At 42.5% G+C, this 22163-nt stretch overlaps 1 protein-coding gene across 1 annotated transcript in view; it reads left to right on the top strand.

Moving 5' to 3' along the window:
* Positions 1 to 361: 361 nt before the first annotated feature.
* Positions 362 to 22163, top strand: part of Ppp2r5e (protein phosphatase 2 regulatory subunit B'epsilon) — a 144820-nt gene continuing 123018 nt past the window's right edge. The window contains 2 exon segments of the mRNA XM_076921996.1: positions 362 to 552; positions 2880 to 3043. Coding sequence (XP_076778111.1) covers positions 2887 to 3043 — 157 coding nt within the window. The 5' untranslated portion in view covers positions 362 to 552; positions 2880 to 2886.

Raw genomic sequence — 22163 nt, forward strand, 5'->3', positions numbered from 1 at the left:
GATATTGACAATAGGAGAGAGAAAGGGGCATTGACGGGGACCCTGCGCGGGTAGCGAACGGCGGCTCTGGCAGCGGCGGCTCAGGCGGCTCCAACTCTTCCTCCTGACTCCCGCGCTTGCTGCCGCTGCAAATCCAGGCTTCCTCCCTCCTCCCCCTCCCCGCGTCGCCGCCGCCGCCGCCGCCGCCGGGTCCGGTGCAACGAGCAGAGGCGCCGCCCGCCGGGAATGTGAACGAAGAGCCGCCGGCCGAGCCGCAACCGGGTCGGTGCCGATTTGATGGGACGGGCCCGCGGGGGAGGTTCGTGAGGCCGCCGCTGCCACTGCCGGAGCGCTGAGGTTCGGGGCCAGCCGAGAGGCCTAGAAACACTGCCGCTACCGCGGAACCGGAGGGACGTCGCCCCGGACGGCCGTAGTTGCCCGGGGCTCTCCGCTGCTGCCCGGACCTCCCCCTGTGCGTCCCGGGCCGCCGCCCGCCCCCGCCGCGGCCCCTAGCTCGCAGCCCACTCCGCGCAGCCACAGATCATCTTCCGATTCTTCCCCAGGAGCTTCAAGGTAACTTCAGCTTCGGGTCCGGCGGCTTGCCTCCCGGGGAACCTGCGGAGCGGCGGGCTCGGGAAGGCCGGGCCCGGGCTGCCGAGGGGTGCGGAGGGGTGGGGTGAGCGGGAGCAAGCGCCCGGCCCACTTGTCTGATCTACCTGCAGAGGCTTTGGAGGCCAGCACCTCTCTTCTACACGGCCTCACCAGCCCCTTTGCCTCCCGCTTTTGAGGCGTTTTCTTGCCCCCCCCCTCCACTGGTGGGGGCGGGGGAGCAGGGTGGAAGATTCTGTGGCCGCGCAGCTTCTCCAGGGCTTGGGGTTTATGTGAACATACCTGCAGACAAACGGGCTACTTCCCTGATTTCATATCTCCCCCTTGAAAAGCCCCAGTTGCCTGCTCTTTGGAGAATGCTAAAGCTTTGGGCGCAGTGGTCCAGGTGAAACCCGTTTCCCTGGGCTTTGCAGGGACCCCGCTGTTATCACTGGTTCTGCAATGCTTTAGAGTTGAAATCCTTGACATTTATTCAGAGCTGCGCGCATAAGAGGCAAACGATGAAAAAAGAAAGCTGCCTATGGATCGTCGTTAGAGATGAGAGAAGAGAAATAGAGACAGAATGAATGATGGGGGAATGAGGCTTACAGAAATCCGTGCTGCTAGGGTTAGAATGAAATTTAAATAATTCCCAGAGGAGATTGCGATATTCGTCCTTAAATTTACAGCGAACCAGTGCGTTGGGGAACTTCTTGCTGAGGCCTGACATTTTCGATAGTTTTATAATTTACTATTCCGTTTTTTATATGCCTCATTATATTTAAAGCCAAATTAGAGTTAAAAGAAATACAATAACTTTCTAATAAAAGAACCAAGAAGTCCTCAAAATTCCAAACTAAACCTTAATATTGTCCACCCCTTTTCCATGTTTATGTTATTTTAATTGAATCCAGGTAATCCAGATGACTGTTTAGTCTTACACATTGGGGAGGCCACTACCTTACTCTTTGTGGAAGTTAAAAAAAAGCACTTGTCTTAGGTGTTGGTATGACACTTGAGTAACTGAGTCTGAGCACAGCATCCTATGCATTCTGTTGATCCTCTCTGCAATTAATCTTGCTTGGAGCCCCAGGAGCACCTGAATGCTTCTGGCATTGGTTTAGTTTGGTGAAGGAGACTGAGCTCAATGCTTGGGACTTTTAGCATCTGTCCTTCCTTTGAATAATTTCAGAATATTAAAAAAATTGCAGAACGATGTATAGTCAGTTCTGTTGTTTTCATGGAACACAATATTTGAACTTAAACTCAACTTCGTCTTGGGAGGCTGTGAAGTTATGAAGTTCAACTTGGTGTTAGGTTTTATCTTTGTTTTTTTTTTTTTATTAAACTTTAATAACTTAAGATGGCTTTATTTAAAATGATTTCTTTGAAATAATTGTAATCATGCCTTTAGTGCGTTCTCATTCAAGTACTCTAGCCTGTCCTCATTTGCAAGGTGGTGGCTCATAATAGTAAGCACAGCACACTGCACCAAAAGCCCTGCTTAAAGTGCCAGGAGAAGGCACACTCAGGGTGTCAGCCATCACCTGCTGTCACAGACTGAGGTGCTTTGTCTCCTCTCACTGTGTGTCCCAGGGTTGGAGTCAAAGGTGTTATATGTAGCTTAGGCTGGCCTTGAACTCATAACCTTTGCTGCCTTTGAATGCTGAAGTTACTGGCTCCTGCACCTGGCTTCATTTGTTTAGATTCTTGAAGTGCAAAAGGGTTTTAGCCCATTCATAATATTAATTATGTCAGGAAAATGTTTCTGTGGACGTTTTCCAGCTTCAGAATAGTTCCAAAATGACGTTAGGAATCCCAAGATGGGAAGAGCTGTGCAATTAAAATGGGCAGACGATATAGAGACTTGAGGGCCAGGCAGACAGCTTTTTATTGATAATAATGGAGCAGTGACACCTTAGAGTTTCAGTTTTGTTTAATGGTGGCTATGTTACCTTATATTTTTTCTCCTTGACAAGACTTTTCTTTTGTGTTTTTCAAGACAGGTTTTGTGTGTGTGTGTGTGTGTGTATGTGTATGTGTGTGTGTGTGTGTGTAGCCCTGGCTGTCTTGGAACTCTTTGTAGACCAGGCTGGCCTCAAACTTAGAGGTCTACTTGCCTCTGCCTCCTGAGTTCTGGGATTAAGGCATGTGCCACCACTGCCTGTCAGCAAGACTTCTCTTATCCCATTTTTTATTTTTTGGTACATATTACCATTTTCATGAGTATTGTATGGGAATTTTAAGATGGGTATAGTGCACAAGAATACTTTCCCCATGGGCCCATGTTCATGTTCCCTCTCTCTCTTCAGTAGGGATATGTCCTCAGCACCAACTACTCCTCCATCAGTGGATAAAGTAGACGGATTTTCTCGGAAGTCCGTCAGAAAAGCCAGACAGAAGAGGTCGCAAAGCTCCTCACAGTTTAGGTCTCAAGGCAAGCCCATTGAGCTCACACCTCTGCCACTGCTGAAAGGTAAGACCCATGAGTAGGTGCCATTGTCTTACCTTCCTCATACGTCAGTATCTTCATATCATATCTGTGTACTTCTTCATGTGTAGTGGCTTGAAAGGTAGAGAGGTTTCAGACCCTCAAGTTGCTGGATGTGACCAGGTCAACCCGATTTCCTTATTAAAGGGCTCATCCAAAGAGACTTATCCTATAGGGGAATTTTTGAATTAAGCTGGAAAACTAAATGGCACAAATGTCTTGCCCCTCCAACATTGGTGTGTGTGTGTGTGTGTGTGTGTGTGTACTTGCACATTACACACATGTGACAATCAGAGGACAGTTGGTTCTCTCCTTCCACCACATGGGTTTTAGGACTAACTCAGATGGTTCTATTTGGCAGTAAGGGCCTTTATCTGCTGAATAGTCTTATTGACCCTATCTGCTTTTAAATTCTTGATTTGCTTATTGACATGTATTAATTGCACTTTCTTGGTTGGAAAGTAGACCCCAGTAAAAAAAGATACTAACTTGCATTAAAAGAAGTGGCATTTGGAAATACTGAATTTAAAATTTTTTTTTTCTGAATTTTAAATTTTAAAGATCAGGAAAGTAGAGTTTATAACTAATAACATGCATTTATTTGTATTTTTTACCTAGTATAAACATGCTTATAGTGATCATATTTGTGTGACACTTTAATTTTTAGAGTGCATTTAGAGCAAGGATTTTCAGTTTTTTGGACATAGAGTTTTATGTAGCCAAGGCTGCCTTGAACCCTGTGTCCTTTGCCTTAAAACTGGCTTTGAGCTGCTGATCTTTTTGCCTTTACTTGCCTGATGCTGAGATTAGAGGTATGTACTACCAGGCCTGTCTAAGAGTGAGGTTTCCATGTCAGCACTAATCTTTTTTTTCTTTCTAAATTATATCTTTTATTATTTTTTTATTTTGTTAGGTGGTTACTTTATCCATTTTAATTTTAATCTGTTTGCTTCATGTTGGTGAAAGGAGTTATTTGAAATGTATCATATCAATAGCTGGTATAGTGTGGAAACATCAGACTCTATCTTTGAAGGTGCGTTTTTGTCTAAGTGTTTAAGGCTAAGGAAGAAGGAAGAACAATGTGAAGGACTTCAGTAGTCAGAGGACACCAGACAGCCTGTCTAGTGCACACCCTTCCCTCCCTCTACTCCTTCCCCTCCCCCTTTCTTTATCCTCCTGATTTTTGAGACAGAGTCTTGTTATGTAGCCCTGGCTGGCCTGTAACTCACAGTATAGACCAGGCTGGCCTTGAATTTGCACTGATCTTCCTGCCTCTCTCGTGTGCTGGGATCACAGGTGTGTGCCATCACACTTGGACAGACTGCATACTTCTGTAGCTGTATGTGGACTCAGAAGGTAGAAGAACAGCTGGTGTGACCCTCAGTTGTTGCTCAGGGTATTTCAGGGGTCAGATTTTCTCCATATAACCCTGGCTATCCTGGAACACACTCTGTAGACCAGGCTGGCCTCAAACTCAGAGATTCACCTGTCTCTGTCTTCCTAGTACTAGGATCAAAGGTGTGGGCCACCACCGCCCGACGGGAACACTTTTTCTTAAGAGGAGAAATTCATAAATAAGATCTCAGTGTTTGTACTTGAAAATGGTAGGAGCTATACTAATGTTGATTTTGTGAGGATGGTGTGTGGGGTTAGAAAGGTGCACAGTGGTAGAGCTTTTGCCTAGCGCTCCTGAGACTTGGGGTTTGATCTGCAGCACTGAGAAAAGAAAGGGAAAAGGATGATTTGTCTGCCAAGTAGGAAGGAGGAGCTCTTGATAAGTTTTAAGGGAGAGAATACTCCCTTCCTCCTTCCTCCCTCCCTCCCTCCCTCCGTTCATATTCATTCTCATTCTCTCTCTCTCTCTCTCTCTCTCTCTCTCTCTCTCTCTCTCTGTTTAGACAGGGACTGACTGTGTAGCTGGTCTGAAACTCAGAGAGATTGCCTTTGCCTGCCTCTGCCTTCCGAGTATGTGTCTCCATACCTGGGTAGAAGATTTTTGATTTAAGATTTTGCTAGTAAAATGAGAATTGTTTGTATGAAGTTATAGGGAAATATGAAGGAAAATTCTAGGGAATCAATACAAAGGTCGGGAGACATACTGTTAACATATTTAATCTGAAGTAGACATGGATAGCTGTTGACATCCGTGTCAGGGGAAGAGCTTTACTTCCAGCAAGCCCAGATGAAGCGTTTAGGTTTAGAGAGTAATCACTATGTGCATTCTTTCAGGCTCATGTAGTCACTTGAATTAACTGTGCATTCATGGAAATGTGTAAAGGGGCTTGTGGGAGAAAAAGCTGAGTACACGTTTTATCTTCTTCTTGCTGTGATTATGCACAGTTAAAGTAGACATAAGATCGTCCATTAACCAGTCTTGGGATTAAAAGTTGGCACCACCAGGCTCAGCTCATGTGGCAGGAAGTGTGTTCCCACTGTTGAGTCTCTATTACAACCATTCATCTACCATCTTTTCATGCTCTCTGTGCCCCTCTGTCACCTCTCAGCCCCCAGCAACTACATCTTTAGTAGCTCAAAGGAAACCAGACAACCTGAATTGCTAGTTCATTAGTGCACATCCATTCCTTCCTCCCTTCCTCCCTTTATCTCTACCTCTTCTTTTTCTCCTGGTTTGTGAGACAGTCTTGCTTTATAGTTTTGGCTGGCCTGGAACTCACAGTATAGACCAGGCTGAGCATTTGACTCTCTTTAAGACTGAGCAGTATTTCTGTTTATCACATACTGTTTATCTTTCGTTCACTCATTCATTCATTTTCGCTGTTGGGAATAATGCGGGCATGAGTATGTAGGTGTCTGTTGAGAGACCCCACTTTTCCTTTCTCTTGGGCACATCTGTAGAAGTAGAACTGCTGGCTCATTTGTTTAGGTTTTGAAGTCTTGCTTTGCAGTTTTCTATAGGAGCTGTATTTCTGTTGTCAGTGTCCAGGAGTTCTGATTTCTCCATACCTCACCAGTGGGTACCTCCCCCTTTACTAGCATTACCAAGGCTGTGACATTGCTTATTGGAGTTCTGATGTGCATTTGCCTTCTACTTAGTGATGTCAAACATCCTTTATGAGGTTATTGGACAAATACATAGATTTTTTTTTTTCTTTTTCATTTGGGGGGTTGAGCCCAGGGTCCAGTACATGCTAGGCAGGTACTCTCATATTGAGCTACATTTTACTCAGCTCCTTTGTCTGAATTTTTAAAGTTATGTCTGGTAGCATTAAAACTTTTCTAAGAATAGGTTTTGTACATTTGCATATTTTATCAGCAGAGGAGAATTAGAGGACAGATGGACCAGACACTACTCACTAATCCAGTTTCAGACAGCCTGACAGTGCTTGTTGCATAGGTCACATGATGTGGGGGCATGGTCTAGCAAGGGTTTTATACTTAGGCTTCTGGAGAATGACAGGGAGGAGTAGAGTCAGGTGCAGATGTGGGAAGTGTGTGTGCTTGGTTTCTGTAGTGACTGAGGTACTTGCCTGACTCTTGTGCTCTTCACAGTAGATTGGCTCATTTTTTTGCCTTGTATGTTCATCAACTTTTTGGAAGTAGTTTACCGAATAGAAAAAACATAAAGGAAATATTTCTTTTCTAGGATTTTTTAAAAGCATAATTTTAGAAAAAAATAGAATAAACCAAAATTAACTGTATATAAATACTAAACAATAGATATGGCCTTAATTTTCTATAGCATTTTCCTGACTAGTTCAGAAGGCTTGCTTGAATACAATATGCATTGTGATCAGATTTTGTGAATTTTGTTTTTAAGATCTGTTTTGATTTTATGTATGTGAGTGTTTTGCCTGCATCAGTGTGTGCATACCACATGGAAGGTCTGGTTACTTGGAAAACTATAACAGAAAATGAAGAGAAAGTTTCCTTTTTGCCCCTCTTGTAATAGTTGGTTTTCTGAAGCTCGTGTCCTTGGTGGCTCTTCTTTTTTTCCTGTAGAAAGCAACACTAGCATGTGCTCCTATGCACGTGTATACAGTAGCCTACCTTTTTTCTCAGCTGTGTCTAATGAAATGATATGTTGACCTTTTAGACATTTCAATTTTCTCTATTTTTATACTTCTCAAAGTTTTTTTGGGGTTACCTAAGACTTTTAAACCTAAGGACCCGTTTTACTGGTAAGGAAAACCCAGTAAAAATTTAGTGCCTATTTATTTACTTGTTTACCTACCTACCTACTTACCTACCTATATATCTATACCTATATACCTTTATATATATAATAAAGTCAAACTTTGTGCCAAGGTTTGAACTACATCATTAGTGGCACACACACACATGCCTATAATAGCAGCACTTGGGAGGCTGAGGCAGAGTTGTGAGTTTAAGGTCAGCCTGGCCTACACAGTAAGACAGTAAGACCCTGCTTCAAAAAACCAGGAAAAAAAGAAGCCTCCTCTCACAGTTGACGTGGATGCTTTTTGTACTTGAAGCAGTTCAGGAAGCAGGCTTGTCAGTTATCTTGGTTGGGCAAACTCAGAGCTTAGACAAATCAGCAGTAGTCACTGCCTGCCCCTGGTTGGTTTCTCCTCACCCTGTCCTTTTTTCTTCCTCGTTAGACCATTGACAAGTTTAGATTTGAATGACATAGTTTTGAAAAACTCTACCTCTCTGCAGAAGGGATTGTAATGAAAGTGGTGTCATTATTTCTGGCTTCACAGTTGTTTTTTAGAGCATTTTGCAGATACTTCAGGCATTTCAAGAACTATGGTGACTGGAGGCACCGTTCTGTAGAAAAGAATTCTTTGTCTCTGTGGTAGAATTCTTTCTAACGAAAACACTTTTTAAAGTTTATGCTACTAGGAACCCAGGGCCTTGTACATGCCAGGCAAGTGCTGTATCACTGAGCTGTATCCCAGCTTGTAAAAATACCCCTTTCCTTTTTATTTATGTGTGTGGCTGTTTTGCCTGCATTTAAGTCTGTGCACCATGTGTGTGCAGTGTCCACAGAAACTAAAAAGGGGCATTGGATCTTCTTGGACTGAAGTTCAGGCAGTTGTGAGCTACCATGTGGGTGTGGAGAAGGGAACCCAGGTCTTCTGGAAGAGCATTCTCTTAACTCCTCAGCCATCTTTCCAACCCCATAGAAACACTTGTCTGTGCATGAGTATCTGTGTCTGTGTCTGTGTCTGTGTCTGTGTCTGTGATGTGTGTAAGTTAGATCACTCTCTACTGTATATATTGAGGTAGGGTCTTTCCTTTGAGCTCAGAGGTCCCTGATTTGGCTACTCTGGCTGGCTAGCTTGCTTCAGGGATCCCCTGTCTCTGCTTTCTGAGAGCTGGGATTTCAGGTGGGCCACCCACTTGCCTGGCTTTTTTGTGGATGCTGGAGTTCTGGCAAGTGTTAGTCACTGAGCATCTCTCTACCCCCTAAAACACTTAAACTTCAGTCCCAAAGATGAAGCTTCCATTTTTATTTTTGGAGTGACAGCTTGTAAGAACTTCTAAATTACCATCTCGAGCTAGTTTTGTGCTTTCTAACAGCTGGATTCTTTTATCTTGTACATCTACCTTGTGAAATACAGACTAGGATATGCAATGTAACTGCAGGTCTGGTACTGGGCTGGAACAAAGATATTTGTGAAAGGAACACTTTTCTTAAGTCTGCTGTCCGATAGTGCAGCATCTCCATTGTCCTTGTGGCTCTGCTAGGCACAGGTGTTGGAGCTTGTGCACTAGTTGTTTTGTCCTGGACAAGGGCGTTCCTTAAACCTTCTCTTCTGGTTTCTAACATGAGGATGGCACAGCACAGTGGGGTGCCATGCCACTGAGTACCACCTGTTAGGTCTGAGCTGGCATTTCAGAAGGCAGGGTGTGAGTAATACATCAGTGTTAAGATGCTCTCTATGCAAAAACTGAAAATCAAGTTTTTCAAAATGATAAAACAAGAGCCTAGTTTTGCAGTGACAAACTTTTTCAACCTAAAAGTTTAATTCTGAATGTTTTAAATTTATTGGTGTAGCTATTTTGAATGTTTTTGGACTTTTCACTTTATACTGTTATACTGGTATCTTGCCATGTTATTGAGAGTAAGCCCTTTTTTTAAAAAAAGATTTTGTTTTATGTGCTCATGAATGTGTATGTATGTATCGGAGCATGTTTGTTGTTGCAGCCCGAGCTGCCCCACGTTGAGCACCAAAAATGTCATGTCGAGAACTGCACTAACCCACGTTTGGGGGCCAGAATGTCTCAGACCCGTTCTATCAGTGTTGGAACCTGCACTGCCAAAAGCCTTGGGGGCTAAATTGTTAGAGCCCGCATTGCCCCAGGCTGCTCTGGTCTGCCCGGTCGGGGGGGTTGAGAAATGGAGAGCAGACAGAGTGTGATTCAATCGCGTTTATTCTTCAGTCGCTCTTCCTAGTCCAAGTCCCAAGTCTTGAGTTCCTAGTCGCTAGTTCCTAGACCCTAATTCCTAGTACCAAGTCTCAGGTCCTAATCCCAGTCCTAAATTGCTAGTCTCTTTCCCAGTTCCAAGTTACTTCTTTGAAGTGTCTAGTCCAAGTGTAAGTGTCTAAAAATAGTTGCCTGTCTCGAGTCTCAAGTGCCTACTACCTAATCCCAAGTTCTTCCAAGTGCCAAGTGCCTAATACCTAACAATAATTTCTTCTGTAGCCTTTTATATGCCTCACTTCTAAGCCTCGCCTTTAAGTCATGCCCTTAGATCTTATCTCTAAATCATACCTTTAAGTCTCACACACCCAAGGGAAGATCCTGGGTATCTAAAACAAGATGTTATCAGACTGTGCTGTTGTAGGCTGTTGTAATCAAGTCTCTTGTCAGGGTATATGGCTCAAGATGGCTGCAAGGATGATAGCCGCCTTCTGTCGGTTCCCACAGTTTGTACCATGGACTATGTGTGGAGGTCAGAAGGACAATTTGTGGGATTTGGTTTTCTACTTGTACCATGGGATTCCACAGGTTGAACTGTGGTCATCAGACCTGGCAGCAAGCACTTTTACCTGTTAAGCCGTATTGCCTGTCTCTCTTACCTGTTTTTAAATGGAAGAATTTCATAGTATTTTCAGGTTCTCAAAGGGATATCTGATAAAAATAGAATGAGAATTATTGGTCTGTTTGTATTGTAGATTGATGGTTTATGTTCTTTAGGTAGCTAAACTTGTGTGTGTGTATTTGGTTTAAAAAAATAGCTATGAGTTCTGCTGTGAGTTAAAAGAACATGTATATAAGTTAACACTAAAATTGTTCTGCACCATTGGAGGAACATGGTAGTATTTTTATTTCAAGAAAGGAATGGTAAAGAGTCTGCTTAAAACCAAGTGTCAAACTGTATTTCTATGTGTGAAAGATTACACTCAATTCATTTGCTTTTAGGTAAGAGTGTTTTTCTTTTTCTTTTTCTTTTTTTTTTTTTTTGGTTTTTTCGAGACAGGGTTTCTCTGTGTAGCCCTGGCTGTCTTGGAACTCACTCTGTAGACCAGGCTGGCCTCGAACTCAGAAATCCGCCTGCCTCTGCCTCCCAAGTGCTAGGATTAAAGGCGTGCGCCACCACCGCCCGGCTGAGTGTTTTTCTTTTTAGGTTTATGCGTGTGTCTCTGTTAGTGTATATATACAAGTATCGGAAGCCAGAAGATGGTGTTAGACTTCATAAAGCTGAGTTTGAGACAGGAGCTACTCAGTGAGTGTGGGACCTGAATTCAGGTCCTCTGCAAGAGCAGACAGCACTCTTAACCACTGAGCCTAATTATTTACTTCTGTGGCATAGAGAATTATCATACAGTTATGTGAGCCAAAAGTCAGACAACAAGTGTTCATCATTTATGGCTTAAAAGTAGAGTACTAGCTTGGAATCATACTCGTTTCTATGTGTCTGATGAGCATGGGCAGAATATTCCTTCAATGAGCAGAAGTGTTTGAGATTGTGGAGTTTGGAATGTTTGTGTCTACAGTATCCCTTGAACACAGTGATTAGAGGTTATCGTCTCCTGCCTCTCTGTGCACTTGAAAAATCTGAGCATAACATATAGGTCAGCAGTTTATCTTTACTTTTTTAGAAAAGCCCAGTTGTAAACTTTTTATTGTAAATTAAAAATGAACTTAGCCAGGCATGGTGGTACACGCTTTTAATTGTAGCACTTTTTAGGCAGAGGCAGGCAGGTCTTTGAGTTTGAGGCCAGCCTGGTCTACAGAGTTAGTTCCCCGACAGCCAGGGCTATTACACAGTGAAATCCTGACTTGAAAATCAAATCAATCAAACCAAACCAAACCAAACCAAACCAAGATAAGTTCTTAGGCCGGAGACATGGTTCCGTGGTTAAGCACCCAGGTGGTGGCTTACAGCCGTCCGTAACTCTAGTTTTAGGGAATCCAATGCCCTCTTCTGACTTCTGTGGGCCACATGATGCACATATAGATATATGCAGGTGAAACACTCATGTATAAAATAAATCTAAAAGGGAACTTTAAGATTTTAACTTGGTTAAATAGGAAGCAATTTAAAAACCTTTGAAAGTGGATTGAGCAAAACCAGACTTCAAAATAGTTACTGTTGAAAAGAGACATGTTTAAGTAAAAATAATCAAAACCTTTTGTCTTGATACTGGAATTCCATGTTTATTTTTTCTCACTGGATGACCGGATGGTAGAGATAGTGAGCCAGCATTTATGCAGCTGTGCCCTTCTCAGCCTCCCAGCTGGACGTGTTCTCAGCCGGTGGGTTGACGGCTTTTGTCTATTTGCTGTTGGTAGTTTAAGGTTATCAGAGTATCTGCATTGGAAATTGTGATGTGATGTAATTTTGAGGGAGCTGTTGCCTTGGGGTCTCATCTTGGTTTTTCTTATCTTCTTCATTACCACCTTCTCCAGGCTGTCTTTGGCATGGCTGGCCCCTGCAGAATTGCAGACTATTCTTTGTATATTCCATCTCTCTGGTTTATTTGTTTTCCTGCAGCCTGTTGTCAGTTTTTCCCATCAGTTCTCCTACACAAGAGGCTTGGGATACTGTGGTAGAGAGTCATGGAGGAGGTGTCTTTGCATACAGTAAGGTGGGACCCTCCTACTTTCATCATTCTAGTGCTTCTTCTAGAACCCCGTGCAAGGGTAGAATCTTGAGTGAGGTCACTGGCTTGAACTGGACATGTGCGGGGGGCTTGTAAGATTTGCTACATGGATGTCTTCCTACTCTCCATCAGTGATGGGGAACGCTAGCACTTGTATGGCCCTGTTATTTTCTGAGGTTATTCTTCTGGACTGGCAGTATGGTAGATACATATCTGAAGCCAAAAAGGAAGCCTTAGCTTCATTCTGTTGATGAATGCTACATATCTTCTTAAAAAATATTAGGTCCTAAAACCTTTTGACCCGGCCAGCAGGTGCTCCTATCATGAGGCTACTAAGCCTCGGCTCCCTGTGCTGCTGCTGCCTGTGGTGTCATGTTCCCTGTGAGCACTGCTGAGGGCTGGGGCTGGTGGCCGCTAGGTTTTGGTCTTTTGCTCATAGTTGGATGGTGGTGAATGGCTGTCTCTGAGATGTGGCTGTTGTGGGATTGGTTGTTCAGGGCTCTCTGCTCTACTCTTGATTCTGATGGAACACTGTGTAACTTTCATTCCTCCAAAATTGTACTATTAGCCTGCTGTTGACCAGCAGTCCAAGGATTACCATACATTTTTATGAGTTGTATGGTTTATATACTGTGATGAAAAGGACATGAGAAGCGTTGGAGACCATAGTTTACTGCCTGTTGTAATTAACCAGAAAGATGGACTACTTATGCAGATGTCACCCAGCTTTAAGCAGACATTGGCAACTCTTGGGTTCACAGCAGGAGCAGTAGGAGGCACATATGAAATTATAGTACGGCAGTAAGGACTGTGGCTAATTTTATGTAGTTAGGGTTTAATAATGGGCTTTCTCTCTAAATACAAGGTCTTATTATGCCAGGTCTTTTTTACTTTTTAAAATCCTGACTGGCCTTGAACTTGGAACCCATCATTCCCTTCAGCTTCTTCTGTAGCTGGAATTATGCTTGTGCTACTGCATTTGGTTTACATACTGTAGTTTATGTGCCTTTACGTTTCTCTAGTTGTGAATGGCATCATGTGTAATTTGTGCTTATGTTTCCAAATTTTGACAAATGGTTAACTTTGTATAGGATTTATGTATATTTTCTGGTAGCCAGTGATAAACTAGATATGCTGTATTATATATTTTATGCACTCCTGACATTTTTCCTTAAGTCTTGGTATCTCTGGTCTATATTTGTTTTTCCTATTTTTAAAATGTTACAAGTTTCTCCCCATTCCCTAACATACTCTACATATAAAGTGAACATGTGTAGCTTAAATCTGTATTCTTCAAGGCTTAGTTGTATCTGAATATCTTGAAGATTAGACCTAAGCCTAAACATGAATTTCTTTTGTTTCATTTATAACTTATAAGTACAGCATATGAGTAAGGTCAGATAATACTTCGAGAATACATGTATTTTGACTGCAGCCCAAATGTTGCATAAGACCAGGGTGGAATTTCCATTTGTGACATAATGTTTTTCCCCCAAATTTGTAGATTTTGTAGCAGTTTGAGTTTTAGAGTGTCTTGTTATCCCCTCTCAGTTCTTCACTTGCAGTTCCATCTAGCTGAGACCTTGTGCACTGTGTACAGTTTCAAAAGCTTCCTAGAATGGCAAAGTTCCCTTGTGTAGATTTTTATTTTGAAGGAGAGAATTTGTTGCTTTTGCCAGGTTCTCACAGACTCGCTTCAGTTCTTGCTCCTTCTCATTAGACAAATGCCTCAGCTTAGAGTGGCGTGTTGAGAGCTATCCTTGGTATTTTGTTTTTGAGTATTGTGCTAGTGACATGCATGTTTATGTGTCAAACATTTTAAACTACAAAAGGAATTAATAATTGCATGGGTCTTTCTAGGATGTCACCACGGCAGGTCGTATGAATGCTGAAGTGCCAAGTGGATGGAGCCAGTCCCTCTGTGTGTAGAACTTTTCCTTGGCTGCTTATCATTCTTCAGGTTTTAGCTCAGATGAGATTCAAGTTTTTTACCCTGTCTCCTCCTCTTTCCCATTCTTTTTGGAGACAGGTTCTCCTGTAACTCAGTCTGGCTTCAAGCTTCTTATGTAGTTGAAGATGACCTTGAATTTCTTATCTATACCTTTTAAATGCTGGGATTATGGTTTTTTTTTTGGGGGGGGGGGGAGGGGCAGGCTCATGTAGTTGTGGCCAGCTGTTGATCCTGTAGCCTTCAGCCTGCCAGGATTGCTGCTGAGAGACACCATGCCCACCATTTACCTTCCAATTCCTTTATCCCCGCCCCCCACCTCCCACCCCCTGGCCTTTTGTTTCCTCAAGACAAGGCTTCTCTGTGTATCCCTGTCTGTCCTTGAACTCACAGGGCTCTGCCTGCCTCAGCCTCCTGAGTGTTGGGATTAAAGGTGAGCACCACTATGGGCTTCCTAATATGTCTTACGATCAGAACATTGATCTTTGTTACCTTGTTTGTTATCTGTCTTCTTTCATGATTGAAAGGTAGTTTTTGTTGTAGACCATTTATTTCTATCAAGTGCTGTTAAGAGACTTATGCATAGTTGACATTCAGTAACTATTTCTTAGTAATAGTGAACACTGATAGTTAATGCATTGGTTGACAATTTGCTTGATAAGTAATAGTAAGATTGATACTTGTTTTTTTCTCCTGAAATAGTAAAGTTAAAAAAAAAAAGCTGGTTTTAATACAGATAAGATTTAATGTAAATTTTATTTTAATCTTGATATCAACTTCTAAACCTATTTGATGAAACCTTTTAGATTTCAAAAAAGGATTTATTTTACTTTATGTATATAAGTGTTTTGCCTACATGTATGCATGTACGCCATGTGTTTGGTGCCAATGGAGATCAGAAGATGGTACTTCATTCTGTAGAACTGGAGTTAGAGATGGTTGTGAGCTGCCATGTGGATACTGGGAACTGAACCTGGGTCCTCTGCAACAGTTCTTAACCATTGAACCATCTTTCTAGCCTTGAAACCTTTTTATTAATAGTTTAGCTTAGCCGGGCGGTGGTGGCGCACACCTTTAGTCCCAGCACTTGGGAGGCAGAGGCCAGCCTGGTCTACAGAGTGAGTTCCAGGACAGCCAGGGCTACACAGAGAAACTCTGTCTTGAAAACCCCCCCCCCCCAAAAAAAAAAAAAATTGCTGTTATTTTGTTTGTTTTTGTGAGACAGGGTTAAAGGCATGAGCCATTATGATGGCAATCCTTCCTTTTTTTTTTTTTTTTTTTTTTAAAGGATCAAATTTGAGTGGTTATTTGAAATCCTGCACATGACTTTGTGCTGTGGTAATCTAAATGTTTCAGGGCGAGAAAAGAATCGGTGTTTTTTGTTTTGTTTTGTTTTTGATTTTTGAGACAGGGTTTCTCTGTGTAGCCCCAGCTGTCCTGGAACTCACTCTGTAGACCAGGCTGGCCTTGAACTCAGAAATCCACCTGTCTCTGCCTCCCAAGTGCTGGGATTAAAGGCGTGCGCCACCACTGCCTGGCAAGAATCAGTGTCTTATGAAGGAAGAAGAGATGTGTCTCTCACGTGTGGCAGACTTAGAGGGCTGTTACTGGTTCATTACTTTGTTCTGCAGAAGCGCTAATAAAGGTACAAAGAGGCTGGTTTTTGCTGGTTTGAGACTGGCTGTAGGTTGATCAGATCACCAGACTTTGTTTATATGGCTTGTGGAGAACATTCATATCCAAGTATTATGATGGACTTTTGAAGTGATGTTCATATGGTCAAATTTCCTCATTCATTAAACTTACATTTAATATTTATAGTGACATCATTCGAAATTAAATTTTTTAGTGCTTGTTTTGATCAGTAAAAATTTTTAATGATTTTAAGAAAAGGCCTAGGATATTTCTTAGGTTTGTAAAGTTATCCCTTCCAATTAAGATTTTGTTTCAATATTTTATAATTGAAGATTTTTTTCCTTTCAGAATTATGGAATCTTATTTTCATGTTACAGTAGACCTAAGCATGTAATGAAAAACCTTCCTTGAAAACATGTAATTTGTGTGCTTTATTTAAGTTAGTAAGAGGCTTCGATTCAGTAAGATTGTAGGTATGGGTGTGACATGCACTTGGAAAGCTGGGTCTATTCATCTTTTCTACTTTGACATGGGAGAGTAATAGGACCTACTTGATAGAGTCAGATTAAATTCCCAGAAGTATTTGGTTCAGGCAGGGTAGGGCATACTGTAGAAATTGAAGACTATTAATGGTTATAAATAATAACCTTTAATGGTTACAGAAAAACCGCGCAATGGGAAAATACTTATTCCTTTAATCCATTACATTTAAGGAAGGAAAAGTGGAGCAGGCAGAGCGGTGAGAGTTAGGCCTAAGAGCAGAATGGAGCTGGCTCTTGCGGGGTAATTGTTATTAATGCTAGTGTCCCACAGACCGCTTGTGAGGCTCAGCACCTAGAGTGGGTCACTGTTACCTTCAGTAATTCCAATTATAGACAGGTAGAAGGCAAAATCATTGATGGGTACATGAATTTTCGTAGTTAGTTGTCTACCAGGGCAGGTTCTCAAACTTACCTTGGTAGTTGTTTACTCTAACAGGTAAAATAGAACTTTGCTGTTAGATGAATCTACAAATGTGCAAGTACACACGCACAGGCCTTTAGGAAGAGGGGACACTTGAAGAAGTGGACACCTACAAAGTTAGCTTTGCCCTCCTTTGTCTCTGGCCCATCCACTAGCTTGCACTTGGCTGGAATACTGCTTTGTTTTCAACTTGTTACTTAGTGGTGGTGGTGGTGGTGGTGGTGGTGGTGGTGGTGGTGGTGGTGGTGTGTGTGTGTGTATGTATATGTGTGTGTGTGTGTTTGTGTGTTGGGAGCCCAGGTGAGGCCTGGGGCTAATGTAAGACATTGCTTGTACTGTGTTGGGATGGTATACTGAGTGAGCCATCTTACTATTGACTTGAAGAACCTTGAAAGTTTTAAGGGGATTACAGGGAGCAGGAAGAGCAAGACTTGGCCAGCTTTAGGACCTTAGCATGGTGGGGAATGGCCTAGAGCAGGAATCCAGGAGTTAGAAGAAGGCCAAGTAGGAAGCCAAGGTGAGTTACTCTGTTTTACAGAAGGTGTGCCAGCCACAGGAAGGAAGGCTTGGCACACTAGGAGTGGCTTGCTATAACCTCAGTTTTGCTTCCTTTGGGGAACAAGCTTATTGTAGGAAACAGCTTGAGTTCAAGTCTAGGTGGCCATTTAGTTTGCTGAACTAAGTTATTTGGCACTTAAATTGAATTTTTGTAGAACAGGATTCATTTTTCAATGTTTTCAGGACTGACCACTTGGCACTAGATAACCAATTGTCTCTTCCCTTGGGAAGATCACCTCTCCTTTTGCAGCTTTCCTCAGTTTCTTCCACTTCCTTGTGTAGGGTTGAGGCTTCCTGGATTAGTTAGTGCTAAAAAAAAAAATCATTGTGCTTTTCCCCAGCGTACAGTGGCACATTTTTATAAGTAATTCCAGCACTTGAGGATGAGGCCAAATCAGGAGGTCAAGGCCAGTCTTTGTTACATAGTGAAGTCTTGTCCATCCATCCTGGACCACATGACATGAGACTCTCAATAGTGCAAGAGTCCATGGCTGGAGAGATGGCTCAGGGGTGAGCATCCTTGCTGTTCTTGGAGAGGATCTAAGTCTGGTTCCCAGCATGCACAGGGTTTTCCCGTCACCTGGAAGGACAGCTGGAGGGATCTGGTGATCTCTGCTGGCCTCTGCAGTAAATAAAAGTTCACCTTCATCTGTCCTGTCAACATGAATGTTAGAATACATTTATTCACGTCTTTTTTAAATTAATTAAACTTTTAATTCTTTATTTAGTGTTTGGGTGGGGTTTGTGTTCCACACCATGTATAGGTTGGTGAGAGGTCAGCGGTGTAGAGCTAGGCTTCTCTCTCCACCTTTATGTTGGATTGAACTCAGGCTATTAGTCTGGCAAGTGCTTTTCCTGCTGAGCCATTTCATTGGCTTTCTTTTGTTTGCTTCTTGAGATGTTTTATTCTGTATCCCAGTCTGGCCTGGAACTCACAGACTTAGTGCTGGGTGTACCAGCATGCTTGACTGTTGTGTCCTATGGTTTTTAGTGCTCACCTTCCAGTTTGGGGTTGTGCTGGTTGTTCTGGCAACCGGACACAAGCTAGAGTCGTCTGGGAAGAGGGAACCTCAATTGAGAAACTGCGTCCGTCAGATTGTCCTGTAGGTAAGTCTGTGAGGACCCAGTCACTGTGGGTATGCTGCATCTGGGCAGGTGGCCCTGGGTTGTATAAGAAAGCAGGTTGAGTATGCCATGAAGAGTAAGCCAGCAAGCATGTTCTTCCATGGGCTCTGCTTCAACTCCTGCCTCCCAGTTCCAGCCTTGAGTTTCTGCCCTGACTTCCTTTGCTCAGTGATGGATTAGATAGAACCTGTAGACTCTTTCTGTCTTCACAAGCTGCTTTTGGTTATGGTGTTTTATCCCAGCAACAGAAAGCAAGCTAGGATAGGCTCTAAATTTTAGGTTATTGATACCTCTAACACTGTACGTTTTGAAGTGCTGTGATGGAACCTAGTATCTTACATATATGCCAGGTAATCAACCTGGCCTGGAGCTTTACTACTGTCTTGGTATCATCATGTTCTCAGAGTCATTAAAGACTCAGCCTGACAAACCCATCCAAAAGTACTGTTGTTTGTAATGATGCCTTATCACTTAGAACTAATATGTGATAGGCTTCTGGGCAGGACACTGCACATGTTATCTGTGTATGACCTGTACAAGATTGGGCTTATCAACATTCCATTGTATGTGGGGAGGGGCACATGAGGGGCCCCACTCCTCACTAGTGGATTATGGGCAGTTAGTGGTTGCTGGGAGAGGCGTGGCATTTTCTTTAGTGGTGAAGCCACTGATAAAGTTGCCCAAGCTCCAGTAAATATGCCCCACTGATGTTCATGCAAACAACTAAAACTAGACTCAGTGAGTGAGTCACACTCCAACACACAAGATCTCAAAGTGGGAATAGGGCTTGTTGGGAAGAAAAAAAGGTGTCTTTAGTCTTTGTTCATGTGTGTATCCATATGTTCGTCTGAGTGCAGTTGTGTGCTTGCCATGTATTGATGTGGAGGCCAGAAGACAACCTCAGGTGCTGGTCCACGCTTTTCATCTTGAGTCAGAATTTCTTGTTCACTGCTGTGTAGTTCAGGCTACCTGGCCTGTGAGCTTCTCTTATCACATAGGTGAGCACCTTGGATCCAAACACAGGTCCTCAGGCTTTCACAGCAGCATTTGTTTCTGATTATCTGAGACAGGTTATCTCTGAAGCCCTGGCTGTCCCAGCACGCCTATGTGGACCAGTCTAGTCTTAACTCATAAAAATCAGTGTGTGTGCCACCACACCTTGACCACATAGCAGCCTTATAAACCACTGATCTAACTTTCCAGCCCAGAAAAGAGGATTCAGAGAGAGGATGACAAGAAAGGGCAATGGGGTGAAATGACAAATTTATTATGTACATGAAAGAAACTGTAAAGATGTAAAAAAGAAATGAATAATGTGTAGGCTGTTTTAAGAAAGCTTAAATATACCTTAGTCAAAAGCAAGTTAAGATGAAAAATTAAAACTCAGTAGCCTCAAATTGGGAAGCAGTTGAACTTTGGGAGAACCATCTGTAACTTTTCCAGTGTATAGATAGATCCCTGTTGTTGCACTTGCTTGCTGAGAAATATGACTCAGAGTTCTGTAAGACTATTGAATTGAGCTATACTGTACTGTATTTAGATTAGGATTTGGTGTTGTTAACGATAGTTCAGCTAACCTGGAATTTATATAAGGTTTCCTGGTTTAGTGGAGGACTCTTGGAATGGGATGCTTTAGACACTTTAAGAGTATTTAATATTTTTACATACTTTGTTTACTTGTTGTGTGCATACATGTGCCATGGAGGAGATGACAACTTGTAAATTTCTCTCTTGTAGATTTTCACTATGTGTGGTCAGGCTTGGTGGTATGTGCTTTTTACCCACTAAGTCATTCTGCTCGTCCTACATGCTTTCATCTTAGGAGTGCTAGATTATACTTACACTCTTGAATCAAGGTGAGCTTTCTCTGAAACAGGTTTAAAAAGTTTTGTCATGATAATGTGCTTGTCATGTTGCCACAAAGGGAGTCTGCCTAATTGTTGGGAGCCGACTTTTAGCAGAAAGCGGCTATCAGCTTTGCAGCCATCTCAAGCCATATACCCTGACGTGAGACTTGTTTTTCAACAGCCTACAACAGCTGAAGCACACTCTGATATCCCACATATTTTGTTTTGCTGTTTACTGCCCCCAGCTGCAAGGCGCATGTGTTATCCACGCCTGCAAGGCATGCGGTTCACGTGCTATCCACGCCATACTTGCCTGTAAGGCGCACATGGTATCCAAGCCTGCAAGGTGCACGTGCTATCCACGCTGTACATGCCTGTAAGGCTTATGTCATATCAACACCTGCAAGGCACGTGATATTCACGCACCTACAAGTCACGTGACAAAAGCCTATAAATACCCCAGATTTCCCTTCAAGAGAATATAAGAAAGAATACGGGAGACAGTGAGAGAGACAATAAAGGAGAGAGAGACACAATAAAAGAGACTAGAGACTTGATCAGAACCTCTGTCTTGTCTCCATTCTTCGAGTCTCTTCCCCTTTATCCTGTCTCTGTCTCTGTCTCTGTCTCTGTCTCTGTCTCTGTCTCTCTCTCTCTCTGTCTGTCTGTCTGTCTGTCTGTCTGTCTCCCCTGACCTGCAGACCTGATCGACAACTTGGGCTGGGAAACAGTGGCCGCCAAGCGTGGAGTGGAGAGGGCCTCAACACCTAATGACCTCACTAACTCATTTCTTTCAGAGACCTCACCTTCTCATTAAAATACTTTAGTGGACTGTGGAATTCAACTCATCCATTTAAAATGTTTTGTTGAGTCTTAGGATGGACCAGACATTGTCCTAGAAATGCAGCAGTAAGCAAAACAGTGTGGGTCTTTGCTCTTGCAAGTGATCTGTCATGATTAGTTCAAACAGAACCCTGATAGTGATGAGTTCTATTGGAAAACAAAGGAGCTTCTTAGAGGAAGTAATGTTTATGCTGAGATCTAAAAATGGAGGTAAATTGGTGAGATTCTTTTTCTTTGAGAAAGGATCTCATAACTTACTATGATGCAGAAGCTGGCCTTGATCCTCCTGCTTCCACTCCCAACTGCTGGGATTATAGTCATATATTACCACACCTGGCTGAGATTTGTCTTCTGATAACATCATTAGGACCAGAAATCACATTGGTGAAATTATTGAAGTTGTCAGGAGCCAAATCATCTAGACTACAGTTTGTCTTTCTTTCTCAGGGCAGTTGTTTGCCCACAAAGTACAATTGACCTGCAGAACCTTCTCTGTAGATGGAAGAATACTGTTTCCTTCCCTTTCGTTCTTGTGTAGTGTGTGTAGTTGGTTGACGGGATATTCAGTAACAAAGTGGAGTATTCCTTTGAGATGGCCTTATTGTTAGAGTGGGAATTTATTAGAATCTGTTTTCTCCGTTTTGAAAATGGTGCAGGGGATCAAACCTGTTGACTTGCGTGTGGTAGGTAGTTGCTCTACCTCTGAGCTACATCCTTAACTAGAGTTGGGGTTTAAACAGTTGTCATGGTAACATTGTATTTGTCATTTTTAATGCTCTTGAGGTTTCTTTGAAAACTAGTCAGTTAATAATTGTTTGCTTTTTAAAAGTATTGCAATTTTCATTCTGAAAACATAAACAAATCATGTCTTTCTAAAATTAAATCCAATCTGTAGTTTTAATTTTATGCTGTTTTGATGCTCCCAGATGCTAGCTACCAAGTCTTTATAGTATATGTTCTTAGGTTTAATGTGGTTGTTTAGTAGTTTTGTTTTGTGTTTGAGAAAGGGTCTTGTTCTGGGCTGTCCTCAGACTCACTCCTGGCAATTTTCCTACTTCAGCTTCTCAAGCCCTGAACTGTAGACAGAAGCCACCACACTGCCTCACAGTCTTTAGTTCACTGTGTGATGAGCCACTTCTTGGAATGAT

Source organism: Arvicanthis niloticus, chromosome 23 (genome assembly GCF_011762505.2).
Source record: "Arvicanthis niloticus isolate mArvNil1 chromosome 23, mArvNil1.pat.X, whole genome shotgun sequence".
Classification (NCBI taxonomy): domain Eukaryota; kingdom Metazoa; phylum Chordata; class Mammalia; order Rodentia; family Muridae; genus Arvicanthis; species Arvicanthis niloticus.